The 23,779-nt window shown below is 39.7% G+C and overlaps 1 protein-coding gene across 1 annotated transcript in view; it reads left to right on the top strand.

Annotated features, from left to right (window-relative positions):
- The window catches only part of LOC139472118 (C-myc promoter-binding protein-like), an 82,620-nt gene that overhangs the window by 33,566 nt on the left and 25,275 nt on the right, over positions 1 to 23,779 (top strand). Inside the window, exons 3-20 of the mRNA XM_071254534.1 lie at positions 3,214 to 3,513; positions 6,023 to 6,212; positions 7,623 to 7,679; positions 11,192 to 11,261; positions 12,282 to 12,451; positions 12,562 to 12,588; positions 13,239 to 13,483; positions 14,026 to 14,092; positions 14,295 to 14,350; positions 14,810 to 14,954; positions 15,707 to 15,800; positions 16,625 to 16,706; positions 16,950 to 16,992; positions 17,910 to 18,050; positions 18,890 to 19,031; positions 19,750 to 19,895; positions 20,360 to 20,415; positions 20,593 to 20,655. Of these exons, the coding sequence (XP_071110635.1) occupies positions 3,218 to 3,513; positions 6,023 to 6,212; positions 7,623 to 7,679; positions 11,192 to 11,261; positions 12,282 to 12,451; positions 12,562 to 12,588; positions 13,239 to 13,483; positions 14,026 to 14,092; positions 14,295 to 14,350; positions 14,810 to 14,954; positions 15,707 to 15,800; positions 16,625 to 16,706; positions 16,950 to 16,992; positions 17,910 to 18,050; positions 18,890 to 19,031; positions 19,750 to 19,895; positions 20,360 to 20,415; positions 20,593 to 20,655 (2,090 nt within the window). The 5' untranslated portion in view covers positions 3,214 to 3,217. The remainder of the gene's footprint in view (positions 1 to 3,213; positions 3,514 to 6,022; positions 6,213 to 7,622; positions 7,680 to 11,191; positions 11,262 to 12,281; positions 12,452 to 12,561; positions 12,589 to 13,238; positions 13,484 to 14,025; positions 14,093 to 14,294; positions 14,351 to 14,809; positions 14,955 to 15,706; positions 15,801 to 16,624; positions 16,707 to 16,949; positions 16,993 to 17,909; positions 18,051 to 18,889; positions 19,032 to 19,749; positions 19,896 to 20,359; positions 20,416 to 20,592; positions 20,656 to 23,779) is intronic.

Below are 23,779 nucleotides of genomic sequence, written 5' to 3'. Positions count from 1 at the left end.
ATGGTCTCAGGATGTATAGCATGAGAGTATGTATGGTGCATTATGTGTTGATGGGCTCAGTGTATAACACTGTGTTTTTCACTATAGTGTGTATGGTGCATTATGTGTTGATGGGCTCAGTCACAGTATAACACTGTGTTTTTCACTATAGCATGTATGGTGCATTATGTGTTGATGATCTCAGGATGTATCGCATGAGAGTATTAATTAGTAATTATTAAAATTGTCTTCAATGTTTTATTTGCGTTTATGGAGATATTAACGTGAAATCAGTAGATCATCTATGCAGATTTACACAGTATGCACACTGGTTGTAATGCACACAAAAATGAGCAAGTTCTAATTAATGGCACTGCAATATGTGCATTTATGTGTATTTATGAGTATTTATGTGTTTTTGGAGTTGATAAAATCAGAATGTCATTTTAGACTGAACTTAAAAAATGCTTTTCATCCTCATCGTGACGTCCACTGTGCCAAAGCTGTCGTCTACTTGTTAAACATGCTTTCAGGGTCATTGCTCAGAATCCTCATCATTGTGCAGTTGTTTCTGTTTTGCTTGGTCTGCAATGGCACCTGTGTTCCCTGTATCGTATGTTTATTACAGTGTACACCATTTTTAAGGGGTTGTTTTCTTTGCCCTTTGGGCTTAGCATTTTAAATTCACCACATTAACTTAATGGACTTTATTTAGGTTGCAAATAACTGCATGTACCATTGGGAAATCTTAAAGCACAAATTTGGAATTTTAAGTGACTTTTGATCCAGAATGTACAGCAAACATCGGCCACGGGGGAAAGTGAGGAAAAACTGTTGCTACACTTTGTTGGATGAAATTGTCTAAGGGCAAAGTGTGCCAGTACTGAGTCATAAACTATGATCAGGCAGATTCACATCAAATATAACTCATAAGGAACCAGCGCTGACTTGCTGAACAAATATGCAATAAGCCTGATGATGTGTGTACAGACTTTACAGGTTTATGAACAATTATAAAAAACATCAGGTATGTAGATGCATTCAGCCGACGCTATTATAACAAGGTTTATACTGAAGCACTGACCTCAAACATGTTAAGTACTCATGAGCTGGCTCAAGTCAAATGTGTTCAGTGGTTTAATGTATTGTGTCTCGATGTTTAATGGTGTCGTACTGATAGGCAGTAAGTGGCAATGGACATGTATTGTACATATATATGAAGTGGGTTGTCCCTGAACCATGTTCCCCTTCGCCCTGCCCTTACTGTAATGCTATAGCCCCAAATGAAGCAAGTCTAGATTTTCCACTGATTCTGCATCTGAGATAAAATTATATATTTTCTGAGACATGGTTAGTCTAGTGGTTTGTGTATGCTGAAGGTTACCACTCTTGTATTCAACATTGCAGCACAGTTATACCTCTGCTGCTTACATTGTTGAAGCAATGCATTGTTGCATCTTGCATGGTCAACACAGTTGAACAGTGTGCGAATCAAATGGTAGACCCGTGCCCTGTGGACCCGTGAAGATTCCGGGGTAGAATAGGTCTTCAGCAACCCATGCTTGCCTTAAAAGGCAACTATGCTTGTCGTAAAAGGCAACTAACGGGATCGGGTGGTCAGGCTCTCTGACTTGGTTGATGCATGTCATCGATCCCAATTGCGTGGGTCGATGCTCATGATATTGGTCACTGGATTGTCTGGTCCAGACTTGATTATTTACAGACCGCTGTCATATAGCAGGAATATTGCTGAGTGCGGCGTTAAACAACAAACCAACCAACCCATGCCCTCTGGCTGTCAAAATTCTGATCGGTCTACGATTTGAGAAACTAAGCTAGACTGATTGTCTATGATGATTAAATTAAAGGATCAGTTAGAACATTGTGGCAAATATTGTAGTGATAAGTTTGTTTACACATTTGAACCTTGTTCAGACTTCTTGGTTTGACAAGTTCTATTCATTTATCCAGTTTAAATTCAACAAAAATTATGTTCAAAAAAGGTCTTTCATTCTTGTTCTCGATTGCACCTTTTGCAGTCTTAAACTTTTCAAGGGGTGCATGCCCCTGTACTCCCCTAGAGGACCGAATTAAATAGCGTTTCGTGTATGTATTGGTCCACTTTCCAAAGTCTGAGGCTACCAGAATATATTACTTGACAACCTAATTGGCTACATGTGATGCTTCTTGGTGTCATACACTGCTTCAAATGTTCTCTTTTGTTTGAGGTAATTCATGGCCGAGGCTTACCAATAACTTGCTGTTTGAGGGTATTTGGTATTAATAAGTCTGATCACACTCTTTAATAAGAGGGGTATTCAGGTTATTCAACCAGCATAAAAGCAATGCTCCATCTTTCTTTCCTTCTCCAAGGGTGTGAACTATCAATATTGAGGCATTTCTCTGAACATTGTTGTATCAGGTGAGCTACAGTACTGTATTGCTAGTTTGCAGAAAGAGAAGGGGATATGCTGTACAAACAGGAGCTTGTGACCTGTGTTTTCTGTTATCTTCAATTTAATTTGGATAATAATGAAGAGCATTTTAAACCATTTCATGCAATTCCTTGCTGCACTCATTGAAATGGAATGTAATTGTTTCTTCACTAAATCTGTCTGAAAGATACAAGGAAATCCTGTCAACTTTCCTCAATAAAATTTTCAATGATTTGTTGAATATAACCTTGATATGAGTGGCTTTGAAATGAGGAACAAGTTTTTCATTTTGTTATATTTTGATTCCTATGTAATGTATTTTAGGATTAATCTGTTTCATTTTGTATGGAGTTGCGGAAATAGAGCCAATTAGCCCTCTGCAACACCTGGTGTACATGCCCTCTTATAGTTACAAGAGCTTTAGTTCACTTTACATTGGTTTATCAAAAATGTCATAAGCTTCCATCATTAGCTGTAAGTTTGGTTGCAGACCATTGTGTCCATTCTGTAATCGTGGTTGCTTTAAGGTAAAATGCTTGGGGATAGAACTCTACCATGGATTGTTACTAAACCCCACGCTGTCATATAACTGGGATACTGTTAAAAGTGGCGTTAAACCCATCTCACTCACTGTTTCTAAACCAAAAATTGATAATTAGGTGTACATCCTTGAAAAGCAAGAATTTCAAGCTAGTCAAGCCTTTTCGGGTCACGATTCTATCCAGTGATAAATGTAGTGAATTTCCAACAAGGATGTTGATATGTGATTATTTGTTTTTTATATGCTGTTTTTTTCCAGAACCATGGATGAAAAGAGGGTGGTGGATTACTTTGTGGTGGCCGGCCTCCCCAGCAATCCTCTCCCCTTGGAAGAATTCACCAACGAGGCAGCCATCAAACCCTCCTTCAAACAAGACCCTATCACTGAAATTGCAGTCATCAACCGCAGTCTGGGTGAAAAGATCCCTAAGGGATTCTCCTGCATCGAGAGGACTCCGTCTGGGTTCCCCGCTGACCTGAACCATGGTTCTATACGCTGCCCTGAAATGTTCCTTTGCTACAGGCGGAGTCGGGAGAAGCCACCTTTAACTGACCTGGGGTGAGTCTGTTCATTGACCATTAAGAGTTGGGATGCCCAAGGCCTTCTGTTTAATTTAGAGAAAGGTTCTTGTGTTTCCTGTGTCTTCAGTTGTATTTGATAAGGCAAATAACCCAATAGTTATTTTCCGGTCCTTCTCTGTTCCGTAATATGGCAATCTGTGATTAACCACTTTGTAAATAGGGCGTAATCAATAAAGCCATGTTTGTTGAGAACATTTGGAAGTCAAATTATCATTGATTCACTTGTGTCTAATCACATTTCAGTTTATGTAATCTGATATCTTGTTTATGAGCTAACATTAGGAAGTAATAATTTGATTTTCTCTGTACGAGGATATGACATTAAACTGGACTAATTGCAGAAGGACCTGTTGTGTTAATGTGGCGGTTCATTCAATTCATTTACCTCATTTATGGAAGTTGTAACATAGTTATTCAATGCAGTTATTTGCAGGATTACACGATAAGAGTGTATTATCAACCAGACTATCGGCTGATCATCCAATGCAGTGTTGAATTTGATCAGTATCCAAAGTGCCAGGAATGATATAGATTGGAAATCAAGTTGCCAGAGATGGGAGCAACAATAGGTGTCTGTCATGCAAATAATGCCGGGTCTGATTTAGTTTTATTCCTGTCCCTTATGGAGATATTTGGTCTGTTGAACAACAACCCCATGGGAATTTGAAGAGAAAAGGACCCCAGCATCCCATGTTTTTTAGAATGAGGGTTGGGTGGTCAAAATGTGTGATCTTCCCAATTGTGTTCTTCCTTGACAGTGTGAACCGACAAATAAGAATAGGCTTGCTTAGAGTGTAATTATTTCTACCTGTTCTGTTGCTGCTTCCGTTTGACATAATTAACAGAGCCTTGAAGTAGATGGCATTCTGAATACAGCAGAATAATGTGCCCCTAATAGTATGACCCTAAGGGCTTAACTCTATGGATTCATTATCAGAATGTCACATTCTGGAGACACTGATACATTTCCCCTTTTGACGAATGCTTTATCTCTCAAAATGTATAAACAAGCAACTACATGTAGATTAAAAAGGAGCCTTGGTGAGATGGTAGTTTTGCTCCATGGAGGATACAGCATTACAGTAAGGGCTAGGTGAAAGGGGAAAAAAAATGGTTCGTGACTGTGGGGCTTGATCCACCTTCGACAAACAGACAGATAGGTTGGTGTTGTGCTGATATAATTGCGAGAATATGGTCAGGTTTTGGAGCTAGGATTGCCGTGATGCTGAGCCTGTAGAAGCAGGCGAGATAGAGCTTGGGATTACAGGAGGGAGGAGAGAGCCAGGCTGTTTCATGTCCACCTCCATTAACCTGAGAGCTGTATTGTGTTTTCTGAGATAATTCAATAACTATGGAAATGAGCTTTTGAAGCCCACATAGTATGAGTGGTTATATGCGGAATCTGCCATATGCCATGACTGTTTCAGTATTCAATGTGAAAGAAATTGTGAACCTAATGTTGGTGTCAGTGTCTTCGGAAAATATTTATTTAAATATTATAACTATTAAGGAAAAGTAGTCCTCACCATCTGAACCGCAGTTTGTTTTATGAGAGATAAGTTTGTAATTTTACTGTATAATTCGCTTCGACTGTTTAGTTATTTTGCAATATTCTCAACATTTTTAGTAACAATGAATATGGATATGAAATGATTAATTAACCAAGTTAATAAGAAAACATCATGCCAATCAAGGGGTGTTTGGGTAGCCTATACCCACAATGTATGAAGCCCATTTCTGGTGTAACCCACTGTGATATTGCTGGAATAATGCTAAAAGCGGGGTAAAACCATACTAACTCACTCACCCATGCCAATAACAAAGTGGAAAGTGTTGATACTTTAAGCATGGTATACTAAATTATGCGTTTACAAATACCTTAATTAGATGGAGGAAGATACTCTAACTAAGTATAGATTTTCTCTGTATTGAGGAGTTACCATCATAGTTCCAGTCACTTTGAGATCTTTGCATAGCATTATTTTACTCAAAACAATCGCTCCTCCATGAATGTTAAAAGATATTGAGAGATCTTGGTCAAAATCGCCATCAACATACTGGCCATGTAAGACAATGCAGTAGGCTGTTCAGAGTTGTGTCCCTTAACTGTCCCAGGATCCAAAGGTCATGGTTTCAAACTTTAGAAAAACCCTTGTATGTTCTTTGCTCCCTCAGTGCCAATTCTGTGCTAAATGGTTTCACCTTGGTGATTAACATCTCTGACCTATGCCACTTTCCTCCCACATAACGCTGAACTCCGTGATATAACTGAAAGAGTGTACAACAAGTTGAAATGACCCTCCATCTCTTGATTCACTGACTGTGTGATTTGTCAAGGTGCTTAGTCCAGACGCTATTATTTACAGTCCACTTTCATATAGCTCAAATATTGCTGAGTGCGGCATTAGACAACAAACAAACAAAAACTAAAAATGAACCTGTTGAAATGACTATCGGACTCATGAGTCAGTGACTTTGTTTGTCAGGGTGCTGTACGAGGGGAAGGAGAAGGTCCTACAGGGGTGTGAGGTGGTCCACACGACCGCCTTCGGTCACCCTGCCAACGTCAACAACAGCAGCAACAACAGGACGTACATCACATTCCGTCGCGCATCCAATGCTGCATCCAGTGATACTTTGGCCGTCATGGATATATGTGTCATTCTCATCAATAAGGTTGGTTCATTGTTCTTTCTTTATGATTGTATTATGTAACTTTTTGGTTTTGAATGTTTCACATGCATGCATGAAGGACGTTTCTTGCCTTAACTGGTACACTGTCAGCAGTGACTAAAGGAATGATAAGAATCTTGTCGGGGTCCATGTAGGAAGCAAAGGCACTGTAAATTCCCATGGTCCCTGGTATGGTGATCTCCCTATATTTACTGATGATCTCTAGCCCATTTTTTATTGTGTTGTTAACTCATTCTGTCTGCTTTTAAATGTTCCTCAACTAGTTTAAGTCTAATCTTTGATATTCTAGTTATCGTACTGTCCATTGATGACAGGTTTTTATCAAGACTCAAGATATGTATTATTGATGTATAACTTCTTGTCACGTTATGGCTGAAATATTGCCGATGTGACGTTAAATATTAACTCATGCACTTAACTCACTCCTTGTGAAAACCAAGTGTAATGGGTGGTCTTTGATAATTGTTCATCTTGGGAACTGTGCGCACCAGGCATCAAATACAGGCGAGCCTTGTTGTGTCAAACCCATGGGGACCTGGAAATATGTACTAGTTACCTAGGAATCGAAACATGTGAAGTTCAGAAAAACAAACTTATTATGAGAGATGTGTAAACAGTATTCAGCTCACTCCTCTGATTGTAAGGGACCGCCTCAGAAGTCTAGTGGTAGAGCGTCTGCCTGGAGAGCGGAAGGTCAGGGTTCGATCCCCAGCTATGTCATACCAAAAGAGAACATGGCACTTATTTTTACCCTGCCTGGCACTCATCTTTGAGGGACTAAAACAAGGACTGGTCGGCTCTGGGTCAGTTTACTGTGTCTGAGTGGGGTAGTCATGTTAAACCTGTGGCATGGTATCTCAGTGGGCTGGCACTATCAAATCGGCTTAGTCCAGACTAGAGCGCATGCCAGCATGCATGGCCCAATGAGTTCAAGACAACCAGGAATTCAACACATACAGTTCGACAGAACTGAGTATAAATATTGATAAGTGTTGGAGGAATTTGCAGGGACCGGAAAGTGAGTTCTAGACAACCAGGAATTCAACACATACAGTTCGACAGAACTGAGTATAAATATTGATAAGTGTTGGAGGAATTTGCTGGGACCGGAAAGTGAGTTCTAGACAACCAGGAATTCGACACATACAGTTCGACAGAACTGAGTATAAATATTGATAAGTGTTGGAGGAATTTGCAGGGACCGGAAAGTGAGTTCTAGACAACCAGGAATTCAACACATACAGTTCGACAGAACTGAGTATAAATATTGATAAGTGTTGGAGGAATTTGCTGGGACCGGAAAGTGAGTTCTAGACAACCAGGAATTCGACACATACAGTTCGACACAACAAGGTTTGACTGTCCATTAATCACATGGTTCTTTTGTTGCAGGGTGAAGATCCTCCTTTAGCATTCAACAGAATCAACAAGAACTTGAACAAAGGAATGGTGAGTCACACAGAAGACCTCATGTAGTTGACTATGTGTAGGCCAGTAGGAGGTCCTGGAGAATTGACAGGGAACAGTCTCTGGTTACACCATGACACCAACAGAGGTAGACGGACACTTAAGTCGCAGATTGTGGAGTCAATAGATTCTGTTGATTACACCCATGGTATGGTCAAGGTGTGACAAGAATCAAATATATCTCCCAGTGTACAGAGAAAATTGAATCTGTGGCTGTTTGTTGCCTTGAAGGCACACATTAAGTGAAGATAGTACACATTATCCCAGTCATTGTCTGTGCTTGTGTTCTAATTTGTATGTCTCTATCTGTTAGGGTACCCCGCGGTGATATTGCTGGAATATTGCTAAAAGCGGTGTAAAACCATACTCACTCACTCACTGTTAGGGTATTGTTGTAAAGTGCTGACCATAGGTAAACACAAGATGCATGTGATCTGTATATCTCTTATCTCTTGTGTGACCGGTCACAGTCAGAATAGGTCTCCATTATCCTTGTTGTTAGAGCTTATTAAAATGAGGATTGGATGGTTATTATGTCTGATCTGTGGTGTGTAATTTTACCCAGACAGTGCAGATCATGCATTGTTCTTGCTGTCAGCCACAGGTTTGTGTGACACAGATTATTTACCGGAAATGTTTCTGGAATATTACCATGTATAGCACAAAGTATCCAAAGTATCATGGCGATACACAATATGCACTTGCTGTTTCCTGATCTAAAAGGATCCCTCGTTACATCTTACTGTGGATGCTGGCTACCTGTATATTGTAATGTACGATATGTTGTTACCGTATCACTCGGTGTATACGTGGTATGTTTCACATGTGGTGTCAGGTCACAGTGTATGTTTCACATGTTGTGTCAGGTCACAGTGTATGTTTCACATGTTCTGTAGGTCATAGTGTATGTTTCACATGTTGTGTCAGGTCACAGTGTATGTTTCACATGTTGTGTCAGGTCACAGTGTATGTTTCACATGTTGTGTCAGGTCACAGTATATGTTTCACATGTTCTGTAGGTCATGGTGTATGTTTCACATGTTGTGTCAGGTCACAGTGTATGTTTCACATGTTGTGTCAGGTCACAGTGTATGTTTCACTTGTTGTGTCAGGTCACAGTGTATGTTTCACATGTTCTGTAGGTCATGGTGTATGTTTCACATGTTGTGTCAGGTCACAGTGTATGTCTTACATGTTTTGTGTCAGGTCACTGTATGTTTAACATATTCTCTAGGTCATGGTGTATGTTTCACATGTTGTGTCAGGTCACAGTGTATGTTTCACATGTTGTGTCAGGTCACAGTGTATGTTTCACATGTTGTGTCAGGTCACAGTGTATGTTTCACATGTTCTGTAGGTCATGGTGTATGTTTCACATGTGGTGTCAGGTCACAGTGTATGTTTCACTTGTTCTGTAGGTCATGGTGTATGTTTCACATGTTGTGTCAGGTCACAGTGTATGTTTCACGTGTTGTCAGGTCACAGTGTATGTTTCACATGTTCTGTAGGTCATGGTGTATGTTTCACATGTTGTGTCAGGTCACTGTATGTTTCACATGTTGTGTAGGTCATGGTGTATGTTTCACATGTGGTGTCAGGTCACAGTGTATGTTTTACGTGTTGTCAGGTCACAGTGTATGTTTCACATGTTCTGTAGGTCATGGTGTATGTTTCACATGTTGTGTCAGGTCACTGTATGTTTCACATGTTCTGTAGGTCATGGTGTATGTTTCACATGTTGTTTCAGGTCACTGTATGTTTCACATGTTCTGTAGGTCATGGTGTATGTTTCACATGTTGTGTCAGGTCACAGTGTATGTTTCACATGTTCTGTAGGTCATGGTGTATGTTTCACATGTTGTGTCAGGTCACAGTGTATGTTTCACATGTTCTGTAGGTCATGGTGTATGTTTCACATGTTGTGTCAGGTCACAGTGTATGTTTTACATGTTCTGTAGGTCATGGTGTATGTTTCACATGTTGTGTCAGGTCACAGTGTATGTTTCACATGTTGTGTAGGTCATGGTGTATGTTTCACATGTGGTGTCAGGTCACAGCGTATGTTTCACATGTTGTGTCAGGTCACTGTATGTTTCACATGTTCTGTCAGTCATGGTGTGTGTCTCACATGTTCTGTCGGGATTAGGTTGTCAGGCTCGCTGATTTGGTTGATGCATGTCATCATATCCCAATTGCGTGGATCGATACTCATGTCAATCACTGGATTGTATGGTCCAGACTCGGATTATTTATAGACTGACATCATATAGCTGGAATATTGCTAAGTGCGGCGTTAAACAACAAACACAAGTTCTGTCATGTCACAGTGTTTCACATGTTCTATCAATCCACAGTGTTTGTTCTGTCAGGTCAGTGAATATATTTCACATGTTTTGGTGTGTCATGGTGGTGTGTTTCACATGTTCTGTCAGGTCTGTGTATATGTTTCACGTGTTTTGACCCTGTCATAGTGGTGTTTCACATGTTCTGTCAGGTCACAGTGTGTTTCACATGTTCTGTCATAGTGTATGTTTCACGTGTTTTGACGGGTCATAGTGTATGTTTCACGTGTTTTGACAGGTGAGTGTATATGTTTCACATGTTTTGACAGGTCAGTATATATGTTTCACATGTTTTGACAGGTCAGTGTATATGTTTCACATGTTTTGACAGGTCATAGTGTATGTTTCACATGTTTTGACGGGTCAGTGAATATGTTTCACATGTTTTGATGGGTCATAGTGTGTTCCACATGTTTTGATGAGTCATAGTGTATGTTTCACGTGTTTTGACGGGTCATAGTGTATGTTTCACGTGTTTTGATGGGTCACTGTGTATGTTTCATGTGTTTTGATGGGTCACTGTGTATGTTTCACGTGTTTTGATGGGTCACTGTGTATGTTTCATGTGTTTTGACGGGTCACTGTGTATGTTTCATGTGTTTTGACGGGTCACTGTATGTTTCATGTGTTTTGACGGGTCACTGTGTATGTTTCACTTGTTTTGATGGGTCACTGTGTATGTTTCATGTGTTTTGACGGGTCACTGTGTATGTTTCATGTGTTTTGACGGGTCACTGTGTATGTTTCATGTGTTTTGACGGGTCACTGTGTATGTTTCATGTGTTTTGATGGGTCACTTTGTATGTTTCACGTGTTTTGATGGGTCACTGTGTATGTTTCATGTGTTTTGACGGGTCACTGTGTATGTTTCACGTGTTTTGATGGGTCACTGTGTATGTTTCACGTGTTTTGACGGGTCACTGTGTATGTTTCATGTGTTTTGACGGGTCACTGTGTATGTTTCACGTGTTTTGACGGGTCAGTGTATATGTTTCATGTGTTTTGATGGGTCACTGTGTATGTTTCATGTGTTTTGACAGGTCACTGTGTATGTTTCATGTGTTTTGATTGGTCACTGTATATGTTTCATGTGTTTTGACGGGTCACTGTGTATGTTTCATGTGTTTTGATGGGTCAGTGTGTTTGTTTCAGGTGGGCTCAGATGTATTTCTCTGCTACAAGAAAGCTATGAACAAAGTGGATCTCCTTGCTTACAAACCAGGTAAATAAAAGAAAGAAGACTAAACAAACGCCCATCATGGCCCATGTGGTATTGGGCTTTTCTCTTTAAATATCTTACAATTTGATATGATGCATGTCTCTGATTGAAGCTTGTGTTGTGATACATTGTATCTTTAGGAATCAAACAATTTATAAGAATCAAAACAGTCAGGTATTTGACAAATACGGGTGTAATTAACAATTGCAACAATAACGGGTGTAATTTCCATCAACCCCTGGCGGATCCAGGATAGAGTAGGCCCTGAGCTCCCTGTGGCTGAGTGCACAGGTGACTAACTTGGACCTGGTAGTCAGACTCTGTGATTGGGGCTGACTTTGTGTCAACCTGCCCTGATGGCATGGATCTTCGCTCATGTTTTCAGACACTGGTTTGCCTAATTCAGACTCTGGTTGTTTACAAACCTTCTTTGAGAGGCCTTTAGAAGTTGGAGTACTAAATAAGTATAAGATATATGGATGAACAACTTCTATATTACAATTAGGATCAACGGTTCGGTGTAGGTTCTAACATCCTTACTATTTACAAACCGTCATGATTTAACTGGAATATTGCTGCATTTCCCAACGTCACTCATAGTGACTACCTTTGAAAAAGAAATTAAACATGTGAACATCAAGCTTGAACATATGACAGTCCACAAAAGAAATTTCTAAACTGGACAACATTCAACATGGAAACCAACCAGTAGTTTATTGTTTATATTGTTGTCCTGTGTATGTAGCCATACCCAGTCTCATTCATACAGAGGGAACGCACCACGTCGTCTCTTGTAATGAGTTTGTGATATATATCATCCCTCTTACCCCGCATATCACTACACCCCTAATGGAAGTGTCCATGATGTTTATCACATCAGCATCAGTAACAAAGGTAGGTCAGTGATGAAGAACCCACACAATTAATAATTGCTGTTATGGGGAGACTATTTGGGTCTCCCATCATGTAATAATACTAGAAGCCTGTATGTTTAAACAACTCGCTTCTTCTGTTTGCTTGCAGGCATCATTGACAGGTATCCGATGTATGACCAGGACACATATCAACTGCCAGAGCAGGTGCCCATGTTCTGCCTGCCTATGGGAGCAACCATTGAGTGCTGGCCAGCCAATGCCCAGCACCCCCTGCCTGTGTTTTCCACCTTCATCTTGACCATACCAAATGGGGAGAAGGTGAGGGCCTGCATAACTGTGCTACATGTCGGCAGTCAAAATTTACTTCCTTGTTTTGGAATTTGGAAAAAGTCCAAATATATTAGTACAGTTATCTCTTTATTTTTTAGGATGACCAAATGGATACAATATGTAAGGTCAGTTATTTTGGTCTCCCATTGCGAGTCATTTGCCTGTGTTTGTCTAATGCCATTTGTGCTTTTCTCCCACATTAGGTTGGTGTAGCTGAAATACTGGCTAAAGTGGTGAAAAACTAAATTTCAATAGATTTAATTTCATCATGTTCATATGTTAAAGAGTTCTTTCTGGCCTAAGTGTACAATTCAATGGCCTTATCATTTTGTGGAGACTGATAGTGAATGTGTGTTCATTTGTGAATGCTATTGTCAGCATGGCTGCTTTTCCACTTCCATGTGTATAACTCTGAAGGTTAAATGTCTGTTTCTGTCTATCAAATTGATCACAGGATATGACCTAACCTGTCTTAAAAACTGCCACAATTACTTATCTCCGGGTGTGCTGAATCTTGCAGGAATATCTACCTGTTTTGATGCTGTACTGATGATAAACGAAAGGAAGATACAAATTAGTGATGTTTGATCTTCACTGCTGATTGCTTTTTACTGCTGTGTTCAGTAAATATTATTACCTTCAACTAATAATCAAGATTTTTCAGGATACCTGCAATATTTCATACCAAGCACCTGCTACCCTGTGTGGACATTCCCTTACTTTTGCCTTGGATATATATTACAAACCCAAGTTGTATGTGATGTATGTGTTGTAGGTTTTTGGGGCTGCTGTTACATTTTACGAAGAGTACCATGAAGATAAACTCTCTGATCTCCAAATGCGTCACTTGGGTCTGAAGAACAAGCATATCCGGGAGCAGTACCGCATCCTCAAGACAGTCCATGCCAACAAGAGCATCTGTTTGCTGTCTCGCTGGCCATTCTTCGATGCTTTCAAGAAGTTCCTGTCCTACCTGTACAAGATCTCTATCACAGGCCCCCACACCGTGCCCATAGAAAGGTAAAGGGACTTAAGGCAATTGTGATTGTTGTTTAACACTCAGCAACTTCAGGAAATGATACATGTAACAGTAATGATGAATAGTTGATAAAAAAAAATAATGAAACTGTCTAGATGGTGTTATTGTTTTCTACATATTGAAGGGGCGGTTGGATAGCCTAGTGGTTAAAGCGTTCACTCGTCACGCCGAAGACCTGGGTTCGATTTCCGACATGGGTACAATATGTGAAGCCCATTTCTGGTGTCCCCTGTCGTGATATTGCTGGAATATTGACTAAAAGCTGCGTAAAAACAAACTCACTCACTCACTACATATTGAAACATTATTAAAAGATATTTAAGAATCAGCTGAGGAAGCTTTCAGTGCAGTAAGATGAAATCTTTTGAGAAAATATTGCATCACAATGAGACTCATTTGTTCAGTGGTAGAAAAGAATTAGATTTTTTTAAATATAAAGGATAATAGCAGTTTTAGAAAGTGTTGAAGATTCCTGTTGGTCTTCTATTCCACTGGAATGCTTGTATTGTTGGTGTTGTTTCAGACACATCTCCCACTTCATGTATGACGTCCCCTATCCGTCCCCACAGAGGCCTCGCATCCTGGTACAGGTAGGTACTTCAACCTGGCTTCATTGCTGTGTCAGTTGGAGAAAAGTTTCATGTCACTCCTGAAAGCAAATGTATGCACAGTGGATTTCATTAAACACTAACAGAGAGTAGGAAAGATTGAAATGATCAATAATGGAAAATGTGTTGAATAATTGATATATATCATATTGTCTATGTAATAAAATGTTGTATTCAATTCCAGTTAAACCATGAAGCTTTGTCACTCTGTATGCCCGAGGACTCACCACTCCCACAGAGGTAAGCTTAGCCTTGCTCTAAGGCTGTACTGAAAGAAAAGTCTATGGATGTGTAGTTATTCTATCCTCCTAATAGGCAAGTCTAGATATGTGGACTTTTACATAATCTAGAAATTATGCTCCAAACAAATAATGATTGCCTTAGAGACTTGTGCAAATCTAATGTAAGCTGTGTTCACCCTATTATAGTGAATAAATCAATCAGGGTTAGAAATCAGCATGATAGCTTTGTAAGCCATGGGTAGTTGGCTGAAACATTTTCTTGACCTGATGAACATGAACTAGCCTTTATTACTTTGTTTTAAGGAAGCTGGTGAACGTGGTGAGGTGTTGTGTTTCATTTTGTTTTCTTAAGCCCCTCACTATCTTTTTTCTAAGTGACCAGGGTGCTTATTACGGCGAATACGGTATGCATCTAAGAGGACAGTGACATGAGTGTTGTGTTTGTTGACTGTTTCAGTGGTGCGTCTTTCATCACGCTGCTGAAGAACATGGGGCCGGAGAACTGCATGAGCATCCTGGGATACATCCTGCTGGAGCACAAGATCCTCATCCACTCCCTCCGCCCCGCTGTCCTCACGGGCGTCGCAGAGGCCGTGTCAACTGTAAGTCACACCATGCTCAGCCTTAGAAAGTCATTATTTGTAAAAGTTAGTTCAGAGGACTAGTGTTTACTTTATTTCACTTCTCCACAGAGTTTGTAGCTAGTCCTGCTTGGACGAGACAACAGTGTTTACTGTGCTTACATTTTCAATCAGTTTTGTTCAGTTCCAATTTGTAGGAATCTTGAAGTATTCAGAACTGGTTCTGAATATAGCCCTCAAGTGTAGTCAGTAATCAGTCCTTTGTTTGTTGTTTAACACCTCACTCAGCAATATTGCAGCTATATGACAGCGGTCTGTAAATAATCAAGCCTGGACCAGGCAATCCATTGATTGATATCAAGAGCATCGATCTACACAATTGGGATACGATGACATTCATCAACAAAGTCAGCAAGTCTGACCACCTGATCTCGTTAGTCACCTCTTACGACAAGGATAGTCGCCTTATACGGCAAGCATGGGTTTGCTGAAGACCTATTCTACATCTTCACAGGTGCAGTCATCAGTGAGGATAACCATCATTGGAATTTTACTTGTCCTCAGCACAATTTAGTAATCTCAGGCTAGTGGACTAGCATGCAGGCTTCATGCTCCAACAGAAAAGATAAATTATCTATGTTAATATTATATGAAGACTCTGAAAAGTTGTGTATGTATAATATACAAGTTGAAATCCATAAGTTGTCATACCTGGTAGTCACCAAGAGTTTTGTTATCATTCAGTAGGTTTATTGTATTTATTTATGTTTCAGATGATCTTCCCGTTCCACTGGCAGTGTCCATACATCCCCCTCTGCCCCCTGGGCCTGTCAGAGGTGCTTAGTGCCCCCTGTCCATTCATCGTAGGTAGGTATCTCCCATGCCCTCAACGTGGCCACCCTCACTCAGTGTCCATGCATCCCCCTCTGCCCCCTGGGCCTGTCAGAGGTGCTTAGTGCCCCCTGTCCATTCATCGTAGGTACGTATCTCCCATGCCCTCAACGTGGCCACCCTCACTCAGTGTCCATGCATCCCCCTCTGCCCCCTGGGCCTGTCAGAGGTGCTTAGTGCCCCCTGTCCATTCATCGTAGGTACGTATCTCCCATGCCCTCAACGTGGCCACCCTCACTCAGTGTCCATACATACCCCTCTGCCCCCTGGGCCTGTCAGAGGTGCTTAGTGCCCCCTGTCCATTCATCGTAGGTACGTATCTCCCATGCCCTCAACGTGGCCACCCTCACTCAGTGTCCATACATACCCCTCTGCCCCCTGGGCCTGTCAGAGGTGCTTAGTGCCCCCTGTCCATTCATCGTAGGTACGTATCTCCCATGCCCTCAACATGGCCACCCTCACTCAGTGTCCATACATACCCCCGGCCTGTCAGAGGTGCTTAGTGGCCCTGTCCATTCATCGTAGGTACGTATCTCCCATGCCCTCAATATGGCCACCCTCACTCAGTGTCCATACATACCCCCGGCCAGTCAGGGGGGCTTAGTGCCACCTGTCCATTCATCATAGGTACGTATTTCCCACACTTTAGTACCGAGGTGCCACTTTATGTATGTTTACTGGATTGTTGAATGTAAATGTTTTTAATGTTTGGTCAATTTTGAGTATTCTCTTAATTATAAGAATGTTGTGTTGTTTATGAGGTAAATTATGTTATTCATTGTGTTTCTTGTGTACTACAGGAATAGATTCTCGGTACTTTGACCTCTACGATCCCCCATCTGATGTCATCTGTGTTGACCTTGACACCAACAGAATATGGATGTGAGTAAACATGTGTTCGACAGTTACAGCGATTTTTGATAAATAAAGCCCATCCCAGGTTTCATGTGTTTTCTGCGTGTTTTAAAGGTGTACAAATAACGGTGTTGGTGGGGCCTTTGCTTCTGAAGCCTGTGGGGAGACCAACTGATTTCCCTCCTAAATGTATCTGCCTGTATGATGTTCAATGATTGACATACCCACTATGATAAAAGCTTTCTCTAACCCAGTACATTGTTTTCGTAGGCCGGAAGACAGAAAGACGTTAAACTACAAACTGCTTCCTAAGGTGAGATTTGCTGAGCTTAAGACGGCTTGTACTACTCAATGGGCCCACTAATTTTAGTTCGTTATAACCAAAGTTTGTTACGCTCATATATATATTTATATAAGCATATATAGAGCAAATAGGCGGGATAAAAAAATCAGTTTGTTTTATCCATCAGTTCGTTATAAGCGTGTTTGTTATCAACGTAGTTTACTGTATATATGAAAATGTTCTTGACTAGAAGTTTCATATCATAATGTCTTTATATAGGATGTATTGTAATTTATGAAGACATACTACCGGTATAAATTCCAGAGACTAATAATATATTAAAACAGTTACAATGGGCTTAAAAAGGTTCCAAAAGTTTAGGATACATACTTGAATTTGAGAATTTGAGCTAATTCAATTGCTGAAATTCTGCAAGACACACATGCATTTCTTCAAAATGGACTTGAATTGACTATTGATGCTGCAGTTACTTTTTAACTTACCTACTTTGACAAAGCATTTTACCCTCCTATTTGTACATTGTTATTATCATTATGAGGATGACTGTAGGAACGTAAGACTAACATCTAGTCTCTGAAATGAATATATCGTACAGAAAAAACACTTGTTCAGTTATCTTAATAAAAATAGAATAAAAGGGAGCCCAGTGACCCTGATACTGCAGTAATCCAGACTTGCCAAACATTATAGACTTGCATGGGCTGTATTTGATATATATTTGTTTCAGGGTCTGTAAGACAGACTATAGGAAAGTGGATGCTTTTATTAAATGGTGATGGCACATTTACGTATCAGCAATGTTTGACGTAATAAGTTTTGGACAATGACAACAAATGCATTTTCTTGAAGTGTGATGTGTTTGGAGACATTGAGTAAGATGATCATCAGCCTTGATTTTCTCGCTGAACTTCTACCTGCTGTTCCAGAAAGCGGCACGGGTCCTGTTGGAGACGCTCCACAGTCTGTTTGACGTGATCACGCTGCACCCAGACCAGGCTCACACCACTGACGAGGTGTCTCTGGAAATGGCTCCCATTGATCATGACTTTAAGTGGAAGAAGAAAGAGGTATGCCTTTATATTGTTAGATGGCTAGGGTTAAATATGACAATGTACAGAATCTGTTTTTGGGAAGTAAGTATTATTGGAGAGAATTTGGAATGTGTGCAAATTAACATTTTGGTGAGTTCTAATGTACCTTGTGTCTTTTGATATTAATGAGTGTTGATATATTTGATGTCCAAAGACACAAGGGTAAGATTCTATTTATCATCCATGACAGTAATAACTCTGAGTGTAAAGAGTACAGATATTAGCAATATCTCCATGGAGATATCACCCCTTGATCTCACCCAAGAGATATCTCCATGGAAACAAGTTCTGGATGATCAATATTGTATTTTATAAATCTGAAATTCCTGATAGAACATAGCAGATAGTGAGATTCTTAAAAACAGCATCAACTGGCCATTAGGGTCAGTTGACTAAAACATATAGCCAGCCCTCAACATTTGACTAGCCAACAGGGTCTTATGTACAAATCAAATGTTCTCTCTGGTGCTATTTGCTCATCTGAGGAAGGCAAGTCTTGAATATTACTTAGTAACTACTAGTAACTACTACCTACAATCATACGAGTATAGGCCATTGACGGGTTCCTTGGGCCACTGACATTGAATTTAAATTGAGTGACTTTTAGTAATAGTTGTCCCCGTGCTACCTGTTGGACCAGTTGTTCAGTTGATGCCTTGAATATTACACTAATTCCTCCGAATACTCTGCCTGTTATTTGATTATAAACACAGAAGTCCTCTTCCCTGTCTGCTATATCCATAATCAGTCATGTGGATAATAGTCTTCCACTGCCCAATGGTCTTGGAATATTACACATGTCTGTATGACTGCAGATGCAGATGGAGCTGCAGATACAGGAAGCCTTTCTGCGGTTCATGGCATGTTTGCTCAAAGACTACAAGAACTACCTCAACCCTATCCTGAACAAGCCCACCCTCTCGGCCACCGACGCATCCTGCCTCTTTGACATGCAGAGTGAGTATGTCCCACTGTCGCCACAAACTTGCTGCAGATGTAATTAGTTGGGAAGAAGCCTCAACGTTCATTACTACAGATGAATGCAATTTGTGATTCTTGTGTTTGATGCTTATTGTCTAGATCATTGTCTCTCCCCCCACCCCCCACCCCACCTCCCCTTTAAATAGGTCAGATAGATATCTATTCAAAAATAATTTTCTTCAAGCAACTGTTCTGCCGATAGCTAGCACAAATTTCCACATGTTTACCACCTTCCATGTATGAATTTCTGTCATGAACACCTTACACCATGACTGGAATATCTGCTTTATTTAGTTGAGGCCACACATTGTTTATTTTTCATTTCACGGGCCCACCACCCTTACTGAAAAGCAGCTGGAAAAGAAATAAATTAAACCTTAAAATATTTATTTTTATTATGTCTCCCGCTAGTAATATAGACCCACATACACAATCTAAAGTGTTATATATAAATTCCATGAAACCAGCTGCAATTTTAATTCGATGACAGAATGACTTTCATATAAATAAATAAATAAATGATTGACATAGCTATAAGTTTTTAGTTTTATTTCAACTGACTTTGTGTGCAAAAGCTGGAATAAATATGTGAAACATGAATTTAAAAAAGTGTGGCCTTTGGTCGTTTTAAGCAGATATTTATTGTGTAATAAAATCTTTCCTGACTCTTTGTCTACACTTGTGTATATTTCAGACTTCCAGAAGAGTCGAGACAAAGCCTATGCCAAGTTCTTCCATCAGATGATGAAAACACAGATGTTCTTCCGATTCATCGAAGAGAGGTCCTTCGTGTCTGACAAAGATGCCAGCCTTACTTTCTTTGATGAATGTGCTGAGAAGGTGAATTTGATTATTTTCTTTGATATGCATTTTGAAGTTTGGATGACAGGAGTCAAAAGGGATCATTGGATGGATTGAAACATTTATGTATGTTGAGTAACCTCAAGGAAATATGTTGACCATGAAATGTTCAATTTGAAAAGCATGTGTTTCTCACATCATATATATATTGTAGCCAAAGATTAGGCTCCTGGGTAGGATAGTATGGGAAGGGCCAAGTACTCTAAGGCACCACCTGTTTCTCTGCAGAGTTGTCTCTTTTAGTCTTGCCAGGATCCCTTTGGGTAGAAACCCAGATTTGCCACAATCTGTCAGCTCCTCCCAATACTCATGGGCTTTGTGGAAATTCTGAATGTAAACATGACTTGCATGTGTTTGTAATTTCCTCCCACATTAGGCTGTCAGACAGTGATATATTTCTAATAGTTTGTGTTCGTCGTAACTGACTCATGTATGTACTACAGGTTGTCGAGACCAGTGGTGATCCGAAGCTGATAGAAATTGAAAGTTCTCACACAAGGTAATGTAATGTTTACATAGAGAATCTCACCCGAGTGTCTTTTGATATCAAATATATCAACACGAGTTGATAAAAGTGGAAAAAAATCCGAGGCTTGCCGCGCTTGCTAATGAAGGGATAATTGCTTTGATGAACTATCAATATTATGGCAATAAATATGGGTTTATTGTGCTTCAGTGAACGTACAGTGTTCATCATGCCTCCGGAGCCAGTTGGATTACCTGAGGGTGTCAAGTACAGGTAAGTCTTGTCCTTTGTTAATCACTCTAAAGTGCTCTTTTGCAGGCAGTACAGTAGCGCTATATAAATGTTGAATTTAATTTAATTATGTTGTTTGGTTTGTCTGCACCTTATCCGTGCTCACCAAAGTGGTAAACGTCTACGAGTTGCATCACTTAGGACTTTCTTCCAGCATTAAGCATCTCGTCGTGATGTAACTGGAATACTGTTCAAAGCTGCATTAAGCCAAACTCACTGACTCACTTGTAAATCACAACAATGGATGTATCTGAGCAGGTTATCAGGCTAAGTTCATTACCTTATATATGATGTATTGGCCGACCTGGGATATAGGCCCCAACGCTAACACTGGGATCACTACCAAATGATATGAATATGATTTCTGGTGTTGGACAACCTCCTTGTTTTTGTATTGGATATTGTGAGATATGGTTGATAATGTGGATGTGACTGGGCCATACATGCCTGCTATGACTCGTGTCTTTGATGCAAAATACCTTTTAGATACATCTGTGTACTTTTTGTTTCCTGGTATTGTGTGTGTGTTGAAACAAATGAATTATAAATAGATACAACATGCTCGCCCAATGTCACTGAACTTCCCGTCAGAGCTGTAACTTGGAATACGACCTTGATGGTTTTCTCTGACTTGGAGACCTTCGTGTTCCTCCTTCCTAATGTGTTTGTTGGGTAAAGTTTGTTCTCATAGAATCTATGGTCTCGTTTAATCATAGACATAGAAAGAAAGAGGTTCTTAAGTGTTAATGAATGTTCAGTTTGGGTTATGTTGGATTTTGAACTTAGTGTGGAGATGGTTAGCCAGTGCATCAGATAAATTAAAGACAAAGTTACTTAATTTTGGCATCATTTTCAGTAGATATTAGTCTTAGAATATGGACTTGTATATGCTGATGTTTCTAGACCAGAAGAATTATTACAAGATTCGGTGAAAGCTGGTGGTTGCAAATGTGTCACTACTTAATGATCCTCCAGATACATTAAGTGCCATAGCTGGCAGATTAGGGATTTTGTAGATCACAGGCTTTATGAATGCTCAAAATGACAATAATGTTTCAAGATTTCTGTGTTTTGTTCCTGATCACGATGCTGAAGTCTACACTAATTTGAAGCCTTTTAATCTTCCCAGAGAACATCTTCAGCACATTTCGTTGAGTCCTACACTACCCACTCTATTCCCACACAGATACAATTTAGAAGCCTATTTCTTGTGTCCCCAGACATGATATTGATGTAATAATGCTTGAAGTGGCAGTGGAACACTTCTTAATCTTGGCTTTGTTTCTATAATGTATTACCCAATTGGACATGGGTTTTCCGTATCTGACCATCGAAAAGCCAATCTCAGAGTTGAGCTGAGGTATGAACTTGATCCTTGAAATCTATATCAAAATGATATGTCTGGTACATAAGCTGGACTACCTACCAACCTCCCTATATCTGCTCGTCATCATTCGTCATCGGAAATAGAATATGAACAAATCTGTTTTGAATTACACAAGTTAATCCTTTTGTTACACCATCTGGTAATAAAAGTGTTGTATATTTTGACTTATTATCCCCCACCACGAAGTAGAAGGGGGATATAGGAATGGGTGCCGTCCTTCTGTCCGTCTGTCACATTTCGTTTCCGGAGCAGATCTTGAAAACCGTACCATATTTCTTCACCAAACTTGGCACATAGATAGATCTAGTTGTGAACTGGTGCCTTTTGATAGTTTGGGATTTAAAAAAAAGTTATTTTTGAGTTTCCATGGCAACGACTTTGATTTAGACTGAAAATGGCGGTAGTCCTTGTTTCCGGAGCAGATCTTGAAAACCGTACTATATTTCTTCGTCATACTTGGCACATAGATAGATCTAGTGGTGAACTGGTGCCATTTGATAGTTTGGGATTTTTAAAAAAGTTATGTTTCGAGTTTCCATGGCAACGACTTTGATTTAGACTGAAAATGGCGGTAGTCCTCGTTTCCGGGCAGATCTTGAAAAAAATACCATATTTCTTCGTCATACTTGGCACATAGATAGGTTTAGTGGTGAACTGGTGCCTTTTGATAGTTTGGGATTTTTAAAAACAATATTTTTTTAGTTTCCATGGCAACGACTTTGATTTAGACTGAAAATGGTGGTAGTCCTCGTTTCCGGAGCAGATCTTGAAAACCGTACCGTATTTCTTCGTCATACTTGGCACATAGATAGGTTTAGTGGTGAACTGGTGCCTTTTGATAGTTTGGGATTTAAAAAAAAATAATTTTTTCGAGTTTCCATGGCAATAACTTTGATTTAGACTGAAAATGGAGGTAGTCCTCGTTTCCGGAGCAGATGTTGAAAAACATACCATATTTCTTTACAAAAAGGCCCAGTGAACATAGTTCGCAGGAGCTAATGCATTGCACACACCCGACATGTCATGCTTGTTTTTTGTAATTTATTTTATTAATTTTATTCCAAATTTCATTTAATAGTGTTCACCTTAATTTCCCTCTGATACTTACAATTTCTGTCTACCCTGTTCCATAGGGTTCGCTTTACCACATACCGTGATAACACCAACTCACATAATTCACAACAACCTAGATCATATTACCACTAGTGACGCCTTGAAACGAAACAGAAAGTTAACAAATAATGTACACATATGTCATAACTGCCATACTTTAACTTGTTTAAAGTCATTTTTGTTGTAGTTTGATATTATATGTCAACATATTGTTTTTGTGATGGAAATAGTATAGCTAGGCCGCATGAAACTTCAATGGTGACTGGTCAAATTATTCCATACATAAAATGTAGTTTCCGATATTATTTCTTCTGGCCATTGCATCAAAATTCATTCCCGTTTTATTATTGGGTATGTTTTTACTTTGTCACCATTTGATTGGCAGAAAACATGTACAGCTGATCGCTATTTCCGGCTTAGTTTAGACAAATACACACAGTAATCTTAATCCCTGCATATAAAACAATGCCTGGCATAACAAGAAATACAGTTGAAATGTTAAATCGTCATGTCTAGTGATGTTTTATTGCAAGTTTCACATTTTCATTGACAAAGTGTGTTATGGCTTTGTTCACTTGAAGCGATATGATGTTTTTTACTAACAGA

The sequence above is a fragment of the Haliotis cracherodii genome, unplaced genomic scaffold (assembly GCF_022045235.1).
Source record: "Haliotis cracherodii isolate W230 unplaced genomic scaffold, xgHalCrac1.p SCAF_1, whole genome shotgun sequence".
Lineage (NCBI taxonomy): Eukaryota > Metazoa > Mollusca > Gastropoda > Lepetellida > Haliotidae > Haliotis > Haliotis cracherodii.
This window is presented reverse-complemented; position numbering and strand designations above follow the sequence as displayed.